At 35.5% G+C, this 16,190-nt stretch overlaps 1 protein-coding gene across 1 annotated transcript; it reads left to right on the plus strand.

Moving 5' to 3' along the window:
- The first annotated feature begins 317 nt into the window (after nt 1-317).
- Nucleotides 318-10,228, plus strand: LOC127151036 (prefoldin subunit 5). The gene is made up of 4 exons (XM_051090285.1): nt 318-648; nt 744-847; nt 1,504-1,581; nt 9,830-10,228. The coding sequence occupies exons 1-4, from the start codon at nt 429-431 to the stop codon at nt 9,911-9,913; spliced, it is 486 nt and encodes a 161-aa protein (XP_050946242.1). The 5' UTR covers nt 318-428; the 3' UTR covers nt 9,914-10,228.
- The last annotated feature ends 5,962 nt before the right edge of the window (nt 10,229-16,190 follow it).

A 16,190-nucleotide genomic window follows, 5' to 3' on the forward strand; every position in this document is an offset into this window, starting at 1 on the left:
CACTTTTCTTTTAAAATTGATTAATTAAACAAAAAATGTAGGAAAGGCAGGAAGATAGTTAGTACGAGAGGGGTTAATTTTAATATAACATAAAAAATTCCATAAGTTTTTGATTAATTATTATTTTTTTAAAATGAGTTATTTTTCAATTATTTTTTAGAAATATATTCGGAAGGGTTATCAAACACCTTAAATTTTTTAAAATATTTTTTAAAAATTTAAATACTATGAAAGCTAAACCAAACATACATTAACTATGGACTCTAGATTTCTCGAACTTCTTCCAATATTAATTTATATACTTAACCGGTTCAGTCGGGTGGAACCAAAAATTAGTTTGTAAAATAAAAAATCGAACCGGTATAACCCATAGGATCAAAAAGAAAGAAATCTGGCCTGAAACTCGGAAAGTGATTCGAAGCAAAGCGATGGCGTCAAGGAAAGGAGGGAGCGGCGGCGGCGGCGAAGGGGTGAGATCGTTAGAGTTGGAGTTGGAGAAGATGAGTGTGGAGCAACTCAGAGCCTTCAAGGAACAGACTGACATGGAAGTCAATCTCCTTCACGACAGCCTTAACAACATTCGCACAGCCACTTCTCGCCTCGACATTGCCTCCGCTGCACTCCACGATCTCTCGCTCCGTCCTCAAGGTTGGTTCCTTTCTCTTTTTTTCATTTCTTCTTCATAATTTAATCTTTTTTTTTTTATGTGGCTATTTGGTGATTTTTTTTTTCTGTTTTCTTAGGCAAGAGGATGTTGGTGCCTCTTACTGCGTCGCTTTATGTTCCTGGGACGCTTGATGAGGCCGATAAGGTCTTGGTGGATGTAGGCACTGGATACTTCATTGAGGTCAGTTTTGTTGGAATTTTGTACTCGATTGTTGATTCACTTTTTTTTCTTACAAAAAAAGCTTGAAATTCTATCCGGTGTTTATTTGTTTTTATTTACCAAACGAGCTTGATTTTCACAATTTATTGTAGCGCCTTTTGTCGAGTGATGCGGATACCCAATTTGATAACCATTTAGTTTTTGAAAATAGATCTTTTTTCTCACAATTTATTTTCTCAATATAAGATTCAATCTTACCCAAATATAAAAACCGAAAACAACTTTTTAAAACTTGAGATTTTAGTTTTCAGAACTTGACTACAGTATTGTTAGACAGTAGATAATAAAGCAAAGAAACCTATAGGTAGAAGTAGTGTTTATAAGCTTAATGTTCAGGAAACAAAAATTTAGAAATAGAATCCAAATGGTTTTCAAACAGGATCCAAACGACTTACTTAAAGATTTACCTTCTAAATAGAGCACTTTATCTAGATAAATCTTTCCTACCTATCAGAATTTGTTCTGATTAATTAGCACTGGTTGATGCTGGTTGTTATTATCGATTAGGAACTTACTACTCAATGAGTAAGAGTTATGATCCATCTTTGTCAAAATAATATCAGTTTATCATGTATTGATGTTGGTAATGTGTTCTCATGATCGGATGGTTGAATCAGAAAACAATGGCTGATGGAAAAGATTACTGTGAGCGAAAGATCAAATTGCTGAGGTCGAATTTTGACCAACTAATCGAGGTATTTTTACTACTTTGGAGTTGAATTTGGAACAAAAAGTTTTCAAGTTAGCATGATAGCAAAAGAAGTGTTGATATCTGAACGACTGAACCATGTATTGTAGTTCCATGATGTTAATTCTGCAACTTTATTTGTGAATGAAATATAGCATAAAAACGTTGGTAGTTGCTACGATCATAACAAATTTTTTAAACCAAAAAATGAGAAGTTTATTTCAAAACGTTTTAAAACATGAAAAACTAAATTGATTGAACACGCATAGTATTTTTTAAAACAGGAAAGAACAGATGAAATTGTTGTTAAATGAGGTCTTAAATATTTGAGTTTTCGTATAAAATTGTCTTTATTTCTAATGTTTTTTTTTTCGTTTATCCAATATTCTTCTTTAGAGATGCAAAAATACCCTATGATATTCCATGTAGGAAGTCAGGTTCTAATATGTTGACTTTGTGCTATGTCTATGATTGGAGGCGAATGTTTTTCTGTCATTTAATTTTGAAGCAGTCCTCACTAGCACTTTAGGTACTGGACATGACCGTCGGTAAGGAAGACTAGCCCATGAGTAGGTTTATTTATGAGTCATTTGATTTTTGGTAGACTTTATTTAGCAAAGCAAAGTTTAGTTGTCTGAGGAGTGTGACTTGTGAGGCCTTCAGAGATCCCAAAAATAGTACGCCGTATCACATCTACTTAGCTCTTTGAAAGAGACACTGTGAGACGAGAGCCCTTCCCAGAAGCTCATGATATAACCTTAAAGATTCTCTTGAAATATCCTTATTAATAATTGTTTGAGTTTCTCACAATAGTATTCACAATGTTATTTTTGAGAAAATTAACGACTTTCATTGAAAAAAAAATGAAAGATTACAAGGTCATCCAAAAGAACAAGCCCACAAAAACACCCCACCCAATATAAGGGGTTCCAACTAAGTAAAATGTTACTAACAAGCCTATCAATAGTGTTCACACATCCAAGCTAAACTTGCCAGATAAAGATGCTCAGTTTCTTCGGAACCTTAATCCTCCAAACAATATCAAAAACAGACTCTCTAAGGGGAGAGGATTCAAACAACAAAAAGAAAAAGGACTTACACGAAAAACCATGACTTAGGTTAGGACTCCAAACAAAAACATTCCTTCTCCCCTACCTTCCCCTACAATACTCCAAGTCAAACGAGAGAAGGTTGGAAGCTCAAACGAAATGGCCTTTACAAGGATTTCAGTGTGTGCCTTTTAACCCCTTTCCCCACCCAAACAAAAGGATGGAGGCCATGCTTGCTCATGATGATGAACCACCATAAAGTATTCACAATGTTATAACCCTTTTTATAGAATTTTTATTTGAATTTATTTATTGTGCACCTTAAGTTAAAAAAAAAAACCCATGCTTAAGTTTTGAACAGCTCTTATGCATTAGTATTCCTCATACTTCACGGTCTCCTCTCCTATCACAAACCCAAGAATGGGGAGATCATTTTCATTTAATTTGCCCAGAAGTGTATGCTTATGCTGTTAGCAGATTCTTTGTTAATGAGGAAAATGAGGTAGTTTCCTTGGTACTTTGTGGAAAAGGCCTATTATTTCCTGTGTACTGTTAGTGTTAGCAAAAATTTTAAAAAGGTGCTTGTGTGAGTGGTCGCTACCCGTAAGTTTAGGCCGTACATCTAGGCTATTTGACATGTACCACGTACCATCTTTACCTTGTAAAATAGTTCCCACAAGTTTGATTGACTTGTCAAGGTGAGTAGCTAATCCAAGTGGGTTCAACATAGGACGATATATGGAGTTCGAGCTCTCATCATAGCGTCTGTGCACATGTATGGCTGACCATGTTTCGTCACTCTAGGCAATCCAAACTTCACAGTGTGGTCGAGCCGATCATTTTGGTCTGAGTTCAAATGATTGACAACCTTGTCAAAGCTAATTCTAAGTTTTCCAACAAACATCGTATATCCAATTATCTATTCACTGACATTTTGAATGTACTTCAGACAATCGACAAACTCGAAGGCTAAGTCTCTCAATCAATATATATCAAGTTATGGATTATCCATTCACTAACCGACATTTTAAGTATACCTGAAATATTGTTTTGGCAATCGAACCACTAAATACGTTGTCTAGCACAGTTCGAGCCTTCGATCACTTTCATAGATTTCCAGTGTACCTTTGAATTACGAGTTTGAGTCCCCTAGTAGTGATAATCCAAACCTAACCATGTCCTTGTCCCTCGAAGAGCCAACCTTGGGCTTAAAGTTTTTTAAGGGGAACTAGAGGGGTGTGCTCACTAGTGGATTTAGTAGAGCTTCAGGGGGCTCGAGCCCCACTCAACTTTATGCTTTTTATATAATATATATAAAAATTGAAATAATATCAATTTCAGAAGTTAGCCTAGTGGTACAACTATCTCCTAGCCCCCTTTAGACCCAGGTTCCATCGTACTCCTTACATTTTTTTTCCAGATTATTTTTACTAAACTATAAAGCTGATGGAATCCATTCCAACACAGGTACACGATAGGATGAAAGATAGATCTTTATTGATTATAGAACTACTTGTTACAATCTCATGAAGAATATCTTCAATTTGTTAGAACAATAACTCTCCCTCACCAATCTATAACTTATCTCTCGAGGTTGAACAAAATTGCTACTTAGAAATTCCCTACCTACTTCTCTTCATCAACTCCCTATTTATAACTATCTTTTCTGCCCTGTTGCCCCCCCCCCCCCCCCCCAACCGACTCATAACTACTTATTCTTCCCCTTCTACTATATTGATGAATTATTGGTGGTCTAACATTTCACCTTGTCCTCAAGGTGGAAATCAGGGAATGACCTGTTGAAAATCATCATATGGTTCCTTCATTGCCTCGTGCCGGGGTAACCCTTTCCAACTCATTAAGACCTCCCATTCTCCTTTATCATTCTTATGATACCCATAGATTTCATCAGGTACTGTCAGCCATTCGTGATTCCCAGTCAGTAGGGTACCACTTCTTGCTTATCTTTGCACTCACCAAAGGCTCTTTTCAATTGAGAAACATGGAAAACAGGGTGAATGGTGGCTGAAGTTAGTAGTTCTAATTTGTAGGCCACGAGTCCAATTCTTTTAAGAATGCGGTATGGACCAAAGTACTTAGCTGATAGCTTTTCATTCCGCCTCTTTCTCATTGATACTTGTCTATATGGTCGGATTTTCAAGTATACCATTTCTCCTTTCTCAAACTCTACATGTCTCCTCTTAAGGTCAGCATAACTCATCGTTTTGTCTTGAGCTACACGAAGATGGTCTTTCAATGCTCCCAAGGCTATGTCTCTTTCTTTCAATTGTTGATCCAGCGTGGCGTTAGGAGTCTCTCTATCTCCATAGAAAATGAGGGGCGGCGGTGTTCTACCATACATAGCTTGAAAAGGGGGAAACCCCTAATAACCTTTGATATGTAGTGCTGTACCAATATGCAGCCCAATGGATCCATTTAACTCATTCCTTTGGTCTTTCACTATAGAAACAACGTAGGTAGATTTCTATTGATCTATTCACTACCTCCATTTGACCATCCGTTTGTTGTTGATAGGCTATGCTCCTGTTCAACTTGGTACTAGCGAGGCGAAATAGTTCCTTCCAAAAATGGCTCAAAAAGATTTTATCCTTATCCGGGACAGTGGACTGTGGAAATCCATAGAGCCTTACTATTTCTTCGATGAAAAGTTTTGCTACTGTTTTTGCATCAAATGGGTGTTTGAGAGTTAAGAAGTGAGCATATTTACGAAAGCGATTTACCACCACTAGGATTACCTCATATCCAGCTGCCTTAGGTAAACATTCAATGAAATCCATAGAGATATCACTTCATATTTTATCAAGAATCTCTAATGGCATCAATAGACCAGCAGGTGTTAAGGCCAAGGATTTATTTCTTTGACACATTGCATTCCTCACAATACTTCTGAATGTCCAGCTTCATTCCTTCCCGGGAAATCATCATTCTTTTGTAGGTTCTTAGGAACCCTGAATGTCCTCCAAGGACAGAGTCCTGGTACGTATGCATTATAGCTGGTATCAAGGATGAGGTTTTCGCAATTCCTACCCTTCCTTTGTACCAAAGCATATCATGCTGCAGGGTATAGATCTTCACCTCTTCACCGCGCTGCAATCTTGCAATCACTTCCTTTAAATGCTCATCCTTTTCCACTTCTTCCTTTATGATCTTTAAATCAATCAACATAGGGGCTCTTAGATTATAAAGGTGCAGTGATGGTGGCATTCGGGATAGCGCATCTATTGCTTTGTTTTCTAATCCGGGCTTATATACTACTTCAAATGAGTACCCAAGTAATTTTGCTATTCACTTTTGGTATTGCGGTTGAATCGCTCTTTGCTCAAGTAAGAATTTCAACGATCGTTGGTCTGTTTTAAATTTCCTTCCTAGTAGATAGGGTCTCCAACGTTGTACTGCTAAAACTACAACCATCAATTTTCTCTCATATACTGGTTTTGCACGAACCCTCATTGCCAATGTATGCTGTAAAATGCTATAGGTCTCTTGTTTTGCGTTAACACTGCTCCAATGCCATACCCGAATGCATCAGTCTCTACTTCGAATGGTATACTATAGTCTGGTGATGCAAGAACGGGTAAAGTCATCATAGCATTTTGCAATTTCGTGAAGGCCTCCTCAACTTCTTTGGTCCATTTGAAAGCTCCCAACTTCAATAATAATTGGGTTAAAGGGGCTGCCATAGATCCGTAGTGCGGTACAAAGCGCCTATAGTATCCTGTCAATCCTAGAAAGCCTCTGACTTCACGTACATTAGTAGGGACTGGCCATTGTTTGATGGATCGAATTTTTTCCAGATCTACTTCTACTCCTCTTCTGGATAATACATGGCCTAAGTACTCTACTTTCGAATAAGCAAAGTTGCACTTCTTGTTGGCATAAAGATTGTTTTCCCTCGATGTTTCCAGCACCAACTCAATGTGATGTAAATGTTCTTCTAGACCCTTGCTATATATGAGGGTATCGTCAAAAAATACTAGAACAAACTTTCTTAAGTAGGGACGGAAAATAGAGTTCATCAATGACTGAAATGTTGTTGGTGCATTAGTTAAGCCAAAAGGCATAACTAAGAATTCATAGTGTCCTTCGTGTGTTCTAAAGGCCGTTTTCTCTATATCCTCCCTACACATCCTAATTTGGTGATATCCAGCTTTTAGATCTATTTTAGAAAATAAGTTTGCACCATTCAGTTCATTAAAGAGTTCTTCAATATCGGGGATAGGGAACTTATCTAGAATGTTCACATTGTTAAGAGCTCTGTAATCAACACAGAACCTCCAGTTGCCATCTTTTTTCTTCACCAATAGCACGGGGATTGAATAGGGACTTGTGCTTTGGTGGATGATTCCAGATGAAAGCATCTCATCAACCAATTTCTCCATCTCGGCCTTCTGTTGTAAAGCATATCTATAGGGTCATACATTTATCGGGTCTGTTTCTTTTTTTAAATGGATGTGATGCTCGATTGCTCTCTTCGGGGTAGTTCCTCAGGCTAGTCGAAGACATCATTGTATTTAGTCCGCACTGTTTTGACAATCTCCTCAGTTGTAGATGTTTCTCTCGCTCTTGAGTTTTTGCACAGGAAATTATTCCTTCCAAGGCTATGCACTCTACCAAATAGCCTTGATCAGTTTCTGTCCATGTCTTCACCAAGCTTTTTAGGCTGACTTGGGTCTTCGTCAGACTTGGATCTCCTTTGATCACGAACTTCTTGTTATCGTGAAAGAATGTCATGATGAGGTTCTTTCAATCCATTTCTGTGACTCTCAGAGAGTAGAGCCACTGCATCTCGAGTATCACATAGACCTTCCTAATCCTAATTGTAGGAATTCTTCTACAACTTGCCAATCATTCAGCATAACCTCTACTTTCTCACATACTCCCTTTTCCCTTTGGTAGCAGCACCGGACCCAAGGATTATGTAATCCATAATTGGAGGATTTCTTCGTGTGTAGTTTCAATTGTGATACTAACTTTTTTGAAATAAAGTTGTGCATTGCTCTACAATCGATGAGCACAACCACCACGTCTCCATGGATTTTTCGTCTTACCTTCAACGTGCTCAGATTAGACAACCCAACTAAAGAGTTGATGGATAATTCAACTACTGCCTCAACTTCTTCTCTCAGTTCAATTGAGTTTAACTCTTGCTCATAACCATCTTCTTCAATGATCTCCTCTTCTGTATTTTCAGGTCTCACTACAAACATACGCAGTTCTCTTTGTTCTCTTTCCTTGCACTTATGGCCAGAATGATATTTATTGTCGCATTTGAAGCATAGCCCCTTCTCCCTTTTCGATTGGAATTCGATGTCAGAGAGTATTTTCGATGGTCCCTCCTTTTTGTTTTCTCCCATCGATGTTCCCCTCAACGTTATCGTCCTCGTTGGAACGGTTGTTCCCGCCTCGGTTTCGTTCGAATTTAGGAAGGAATTATTTCTACCGAAATTTGCATAATATAACGAATATTTACCTCCTGAATAATCGCTCAGATTCGCCTCTCTTTGGATGATCTCTCTAACTTCCGCCTTTTGGGCCAATCTCATTATTTGTGCTAGCCATTAGTTTTGAAAATTCTACTTTGGCCTTGATCCATGGAAATAATCCATTCATGGATGTTTCTTTGAGTACTCTATCAGGTAAATCCGTCAAAGGTGCAACCAATTTATTGAAAAGATTCCGATATTCTTCTACAGTCAAGGTCTGTTTAATTGCAAAGTTGGTTGTAGATTGACCCTTCATTAATGGATCGAAACCTCTCCAACAATCTTCATTTCAAATCGCTCCAATCCTTAAATCTTTCCCGCTCTTCCTACGAACGATACCAATCGAGCGCTGGTCCATCAAAGCTGATTATAGACACTGTCAACTTCTCCGAATCGCTGAGTTTGTGGATCTGGAAGTACCAATCTGCTCTAAAGAGTCACGAATTGGGATCGCTTCCACTAAAAACCGGCATTTTCACTTTTTTAAATTTACTTCAATCGACAGTCTTCTCATCCTCTCTTGTTGTTTTCTTTTTTGATTCATCGAGTGATTCATCAATCGCTGTTTCACCTTCGTTCTTCTTATTCCCGTTCGTCTTCGATTTGCTGGATGATCCTTCCATATCAGAAGTAGTCATTGACTTGTCATTGACTAGACTTTCAATGTATTTCATTAATACTTGATGTTGCTGTTGCTGCTTATCCGTTTGCGCACTTAAGCGATCTAAATTTTTCATCAGCATCTGTTGCTGTTGACGTTGTTTTTAGCTCTGAGTACTCAACCGTTCCATATTCTTTACTAATGAGGATAACTTCTCTTCCATGGCTGGTAACTTCTATAAATCGACCTTCATCTCAGAGACTTCTTGCTCCAATGCTTCGAATCATTCCTCATGTTTCTTCGCCATTTTCCTCTGCTTTCCCAAGATGTTGCTCTGATACCAATATGATGGAAACCAATTCCAACACAGGGATACGATAGGATGAGTAGATCTTTATTTGATTATAGAACTACTTGTTACAATCTCATGAAATCGAATTGAAGAATATCTTCAATTCGTTAGAACAATAACTCTCCCTCACCAATCTGTAACCTATCTCCCAAGGTTGAACAGAATTGCTACTTAGAAATCCCTATCTACTTCTCTTCATCAACTCCCTATTTATACTTTCTTGCCCTCCCCCCCCCCCCCCCCCCCCTTCTGCCATGTTTACAATCGACTCATAACTACTTATTCACTCATAACTACTTATTCTTCCTCCTTCTACTATATTGATGAATTACCGGTGGTCTAACAAAAGCCTCCATCAACAAAATTTCTAGATCCACCGTTCGGTGCGCTACCTTTGGGTGAAAATCAAGGTGAGGGCTGGCCTCAGTTTCAGATAAAAAAGAAAAAAAAAAGAGTAAATGTACACAAATTTTCAATTTATTTCTTAACCATCTTTGGCTAGTGGTCAATAAGGATCATGGATTTAGTAAGGAACTAAGGAGGATGAGTTCGACTTTTGGAGGTCACGTACCTAAGATTATATTATATGAATTTCCTTGACAACCAAATATTGCAGAGTCGAGTATGTTGTCCATTGAAATCGGTGAGGTAAAAGCAAGTTCGTCTGGAAACCTAATAGATATAAAATATTAACATTTATTTCCTTGGAAAAATGTTTGTTTTGATTATTTTACCATTTCAACATGCAGATTGCTACTAAAAAGAAGAAAATAGCAGATGAAGCTGGCTTGATCTTACAAGCAAAATTGAGGCAGATGGCTGCCACAACATAGGAAGATGTGTGACCATGAAGGCATTGATCGGTTGGTTAAACACAACCCTTGAAGAATTCCAGAACAGCCAAATTTTATAGAGTAGAGATATATGGATGAAATTAGAGGGGTCGGGTTCAAGTTGGTATTTGAGGTGTTGGTTAATCTGTAAACTTCTTCAAGTACTCACTAGATGGTTAGGATATTACCATTTCTCTTGTGTGTAGTGACTGGTGAGGAGAGGAAGATCTATATGGTCACTAGAACCTATTGAGGAAAGTTTTAACGAGTCTTCTTTATTCAGTCAATAATATGATTGTTGTGCATTTTTAGTTAGCACGTCTGTCACATGTGAATTTTTTTCTGAAGAATTTTTGCCCCATCAATTTCATATGTAGAGTGTTTTTTTTCCCTTCAGAAGAAGTAATGATTTGTTCTCCTACTGAGATATTGATATATCAAGTGACAAGTAGCTCGCCTTTGCACTAAAAATGACCAATATCTGAGGTTTTTTAAGGATGAATTCAATTTGGTTTCATGGTAACTACTAACAATTATAGTGGTTGAAGTTATTGAAATCAAATTGACTTGGTTTGTTTGTCAATTTAATTGGTTTGTGGTTTTTGGAAAGTTAGTTCGATGCTTAAGACTTCCTTAGTAGCAAGTGGTTTACATAATAAGTTGAAAGGCTTAGACTCGTGAAATTGAAATTTTAATCCATCTCTGCAACAACTCAACTAAAGTAGTTTTATGAAAGTGCATTTATCGGTGGAAGAGAGATCGAAGAGGCCAAGAGGGTTATGGCAAGTATTGTTTCTCATAGCGGATGAAGCAGTTGAAGAGTATAAATCTTAGGGAAAAATACAAATTTTGATTATTGAATTCTTCACATCCATTGTTTTGACCATTCTTTTTCTTTTGTTTTCTTTTAGTCTCATTTCATTTTATGTTCAGTTTCCTTAAATAAAGTTCTATGAAAATTTAAGAATTGAAGTAGACAATTTGAAAGTTTGACATTTAACTTATAGTACACATCAAGCCGTGTTGTACTATGGTAGTTGATGTCCATACAAAGCTACCCTCACTGTCAACATCTTCCTCATAGTTCTGATGAAATATAGGATGGATTATTATTTCTATACAGCATCATTTCCCCAAGTCTCTCGAAGTATGATGCTCTCAATCCGTATCCGTGTCTTCGAGCGAAGCCAATATGGTTGCTTCGTAACTATGACATTAGTAGTATCAATGAAAAACTTAGTCAAAGGCATGAAAACCTCGAGCTTGATAGCTTTCGATGCATCCAACAAAAAAATATGGTTTAAATGTCCTGCAGCCAAACCTTTAGCATGTAGTCGAAAGCTGCTCATGAACGTAGACAAGTTTAGGACAAGTTTAGGACAAGTGAAACAATCTTGAAACTCATTGTAGTCATACAAGGGCAATATGTCATCCGATAACAACCTCATCTCGTTCTCGAAAAGCTACAGTAGCTTGGAACATTTTGGAATCGGGGATTACCTTCTTTAATGATATCATTAACTCATCACATGTTGCATTCGTAGGAGCACATATTAGAATTTTACAATTTAGGAGAGGTTGAGTATATTTGAAATACTGCTCCTTCAATATAGGGTGGTCCTTTGATTGGGTAAGGTGGTGAACTATGTAAGTGCGGAATTTGACGAATTGCATTCTTTTGATGATGGCTAGAATGTCTGACCTGGAAATAGGGTTGTACTTTTCTTGACGTAGCTTTAGGAAAGAGGAAATTTTGGAACAAACAATCCGATGCTTCTTTTATAAGTTGGTGAGCTCTTTTTAGACACTATTGAAGGTAAAACTGATGTCATATTTATTGGTTCTGCAATGTCGGGCATAAAATTCTTCTCCAAAGTCAACCAACAAGTCATTTTTCTTCCCCAATGAACAATTACTTTTAGCAATTCGATAGATGAAGCCCTATGCAACAAGAAATTTTACATGTTAGTTACGAGTCGGACTTAACAAGTTAGCTTATAAACTTATATATATTTATATTTATATGTATGCATACATACACGTACAAATACTATTATAATACAACTATAATAACTCATATTTACTATTATAATACAACTATAATAACTCATCTTCTCTCAAATGTCCCTTCAATTTATTTTTCAAAATTACTTATTTCTAAAATTAAACATATTTAGATACATGTTTGTCATTGATTTTGGAATGAGTTGAATTTTCTTTTTGTTAGGTTCAAAATCACTCAAAATAATTTTGATATTTAAGTTTACGCTTTCGGAAATAATTTTCGTATCATGAAATTTGGTTTTAAGTGCTTAAATGTATGTTTAAGATTGATGGTAAAAATGACAAAAAGTGATTTCAACTATTTTAGAATAACTCCAAACATGTTCTAATACTATGGAGTAAGAATAAGTTCACAATATAAGTATGTATTTATAAATGTTAGTGAACTCAAATGAATGACAATAGGCCTTACATTATTTTAAATGTTTGATGTCAATAGTAGAGGAAGTATAAACATTTTTTTTACAATTTAAAAATATTTTAAAGTTTATTTTTAATATGTATTTCTATCCAAAATTTTGAGTCACATTTATATATGCATCATTCTACTTGCGTCAAACACGCTAGAGAAATTATCACATTGCCAAACACACTAGATAAATGATCACGTTGCTATTAAGTTAAACTTTTAGAAAAGGAAAAATATTTACCGATATTATGGACAAACCTATTTTTGTGCTACTCACCTCGTTAAGTATTTATTCTATCCATGTTTGTTAGGTTGTAACTATTTTATACTAAACAATCAATAGAGATTAATAGAAACGAGTACATGCACATTATTCCTCTAAAATAAAACGAAGTAAATTTACTACTTTTGTCTCGTATTTTTTTGCACTCTCTCCATCTTTGTTCTCAAATCCACTTTGTTAATCCTAAAGAAGTCGAGCAAGAGTGAGAATGCAAACAAGATTGAGAGTAGGTTTGTAATCTTGAGCTAGAGGGCAAGTGATGATGCTCATTTATGAGAATTTTTTAACCTCTAACTTAAAAACAAACTATTGTTTATTTTATATTCCATGTCATTTTGAGTGAATTTAAATATATATATAAAAAAAAAGGTTTAACATGCGCAAAATCATGATTTATATTAAAGTACATAAATTGTAAATAATTCATTTTTTAACCAATTCGATAAGTTCTTGTTTTATGCTGAAATATATGTAAAAGAAGGATAAATGTGACAAAAATGCACTTTTCAAGAACTAGTGCTAGAGACCAAAATGCTGTCAAAATCAAATTTGATGGATTAAAATATTGAGTTTGAAAACTTAATGAATATATTAATGGGTTATACTACTTGTTAGATTGTATGGAATATCGGTATTTCATTGATGATTTATTGATAATAATCAAATATTACAACCCATAACCATATTAAAACATACATAACTATATTAAAGGAAAGAATATATAAGAATAACATAATATTTTCTAATAATAATACTTCCCAAAAATACTCTAATTATGTCAATACCCTCTCAAATTCAAGATTATCACAAACTTGAGTTTGCTAAGAAAACTTACTAATCAAATCAGTATATCTAGGATAGAATTAGGAACCCACGAAGAACTTAAACACAAAGAACTTCTAGGCCGGAGACAGATCCCACGAAGAACAAAACGAAAAACTTCTGGAATAGAGATATAGATCCTCATACAGAGATTTATAACAGAACCTACGAAGAATGCAAGGAACTTCTGGGCAGGAGTAGAGATCCTCATAGAGAGATCTATAGCGGAATCCAATAACTGATTTGAAAACAGAACAAAGACTCATATATATATAGAGTAGACAAATGGATTTAAAACGACGACATCAGTCGTCGGTGACGGATGAAACGTGGTGGATCTGAAAGGAGGCGGAACAGAGGGGATATCCGTCACTGACAGAGAATACATATGAACAAATGGGTCTGAGGGAAGGTAGGGCGGAGCTGCGGATGTGAAGGGCGACGATAGATCTAAGATTGGAGGGAGCGGTGGCGGCTGATGCGTGAAGCTTCGTGCGGTGGATGTGGGTTGCAAGCATCGGGCATGGGTTTCTGGATTGCGAGAGACGTGGTTTTTGGACGAGGGTGTGGGTCTCTTAGTTAGTAATCTCTCCATCTATTTAACCACTTCTATTGCTTTCTTAGTCTAGTTTAAATGAGTTCTCATTCCAGTTTGGTTCCTGTAATTAAGTTAAAAGAATCTTTTAACAGTTAAAAGTATCAAACCAATTTTCTAGAAGAATCTCTAAATAGTCAATTAAGAGTCTATCGACGAAAGTACATGTCTTGCACGTGTTTCAGTTTCATAGTGTTGAAAATGACATATACATGTATAAGTTGAAAAAATAATTCAATCAAAATCTCAATCTCATACAAACATCTTAAAAGACACATTTTTTTTATATGATAAGAAAAAAGGGGGTTTTTTTTTAAAAAAAATAACAAAACAGTAAAATATTTACACTGTATAGAATAATTCTAAAAATAGAAAAAGTTCACAGGCCCACAATGGAAAATACAAAAAATGGCCAAAGTCAACACGCACTCGTGAGTAATCTTCTTCTAAATGATCGTGTACTATAGTCTAAACAAATAATATACTATATATCATTCAAGATATATGATCGTGAATTCTTTTATAATGATGAGAAAAAATGCTTCAAATTTAAATGATCGTATTGACCATGCTAAATGATCGTGTTGATTATGAAAAACGATCATGTTGGTTATGGTAAGTGATCGTGTAGTCCAATGTAAATGATCGTTAAAAACTTCAAATCTAACGATCGTGTTGACCATGCTAAACGATCGTGTTAATTATAATATAATCAAATGAGAAATTTTAATATTCAATAACAATAATTTTGATTACAGTTGCATTAACATGAGTAGTCTAATTAGGAATATCATCAACCATTCACAAAATATAATAAGTCATGTAATCGAATGCGGTTTACGAAAATTTCAGTTAAGCAACATTAAAAAGGATCTAATAGGTTTCAAAATAAGCATAATCAAAAGGGTCATGCAAAAGCGAAAGTCAAATAGAGTTACATTTGGCTATAGTTATGGTTGTATTGCTATGATACGCACGTAATGTATTTTAAACCACTTTTATCAAAAGAGTTTAAATAGAAATGATTTTTTTAAAAAAATGATTTTTTCAAAAAACAATTTTTTCTTAAGTGAATCTAAATAATTCCTAAGTCATTTACTTAAATTGACCAACGAAACAAATGAAAAATGTTACAAAACTAAAAATTAACCATGTTATTTGTGATATATATTTACAACTTCTACTATATTACCAATATATTACTATTTGATTTATATTGGGATCACAATAGATACAATAGATAGCTCATCCATTTTCACCTAGGAAAAATATAACCAAATAAAGAAAATCTCCTAAAATGAAGGAAATATTAATTTTAAACAAAGAAGAGGAAAAAGATAATTGAAAAAGATGATCTAATAATTATTATTATTAAAAAAAACTTTAGAAGAAAAGAAAATAGAAGAATGAAAAAATTGTGTATTTTTAAAAATATCATTATGATTAAATCAAAGGCATATTTGGAACGACTCAGATTTTTTTAAAAAAATTAATTTTTACTAATTTTTCAAGGTTTGCAGCAGTTGCTGAGTTGGTGGCGAAAAGTTAGCAGGCGGAGTTGTCAGAAATGACACCCAATGGTTAGTCGATAATGGTTACTAGGGGTGGTGTTCGGAGTTGGCCGACAAATTTTCTAAATTGAATTAAAAAAAAAGTAATCCATGGCCTTGAATAGTGTTTACTGTATTCAAACCCATAGGAAAGAGTATAGAAAGCCTTGGTGAAGACGTTGTTGATCAATGGGGAAGACGACAATGGTTGCCAATGTTTAAGATGATTGGTTGGTCGTCGACCATCATAACAATCGATCACCAAAGGTCAAGACTATTGGTCATTGATCATCATTACAACCGTTTGTTAATAGACATGACATCGATAATTAAAGACAAAGATTGATCGCTATCAATCAAGATGTCCATCCGACGATAGTAACGTTCAAAGTTGTAGGTTACCAATGATCAAGATGATAGGTCACCGACAATCAATAATTGACGGTCAAGACGATTCGAAGGCGACGATCAAGATGATCTAGAGTCAACCGTTAAGATGATCGATCGTCATGACTGTCAATCGATTATGATCGATCATCATGGTTGATCGTGAA

This window comes from Cucumis melo, chromosome 9 (genome assembly GCF_025177605.1).
Source record: "Cucumis melo cultivar AY chromosome 9, USDA_Cmelo_AY_1.0, whole genome shotgun sequence".
NCBI classification, from domain to species: domain Eukaryota; kingdom Viridiplantae; phylum Streptophyta; class Magnoliopsida; order Cucurbitales; family Cucurbitaceae; genus Cucumis; species Cucumis melo.

Coding starts and splice junctions, on each gene's coding strand:
- LOC127151036 (XM_051090285.1), top strand. CDS start 429: ATGGCGTCAAGGAAAGGAGGGAGCGGCGGCGGCGGCGAAGGGGTGAGA. Junction 649..743: donor TCTCTCGCTCCGTCCTCAAG/GTTGGTTCCTTT, acceptor CTGTTTTCTTAG/GCAAGAGGATGTTGGTGCCT. Junction 1,582..9,829: donor ATTTTGACCAACTAATCGAG/GTATTTTTACTA, acceptor TTCAACATGCAG/ATTGCTACTAAAAAGAAGAA.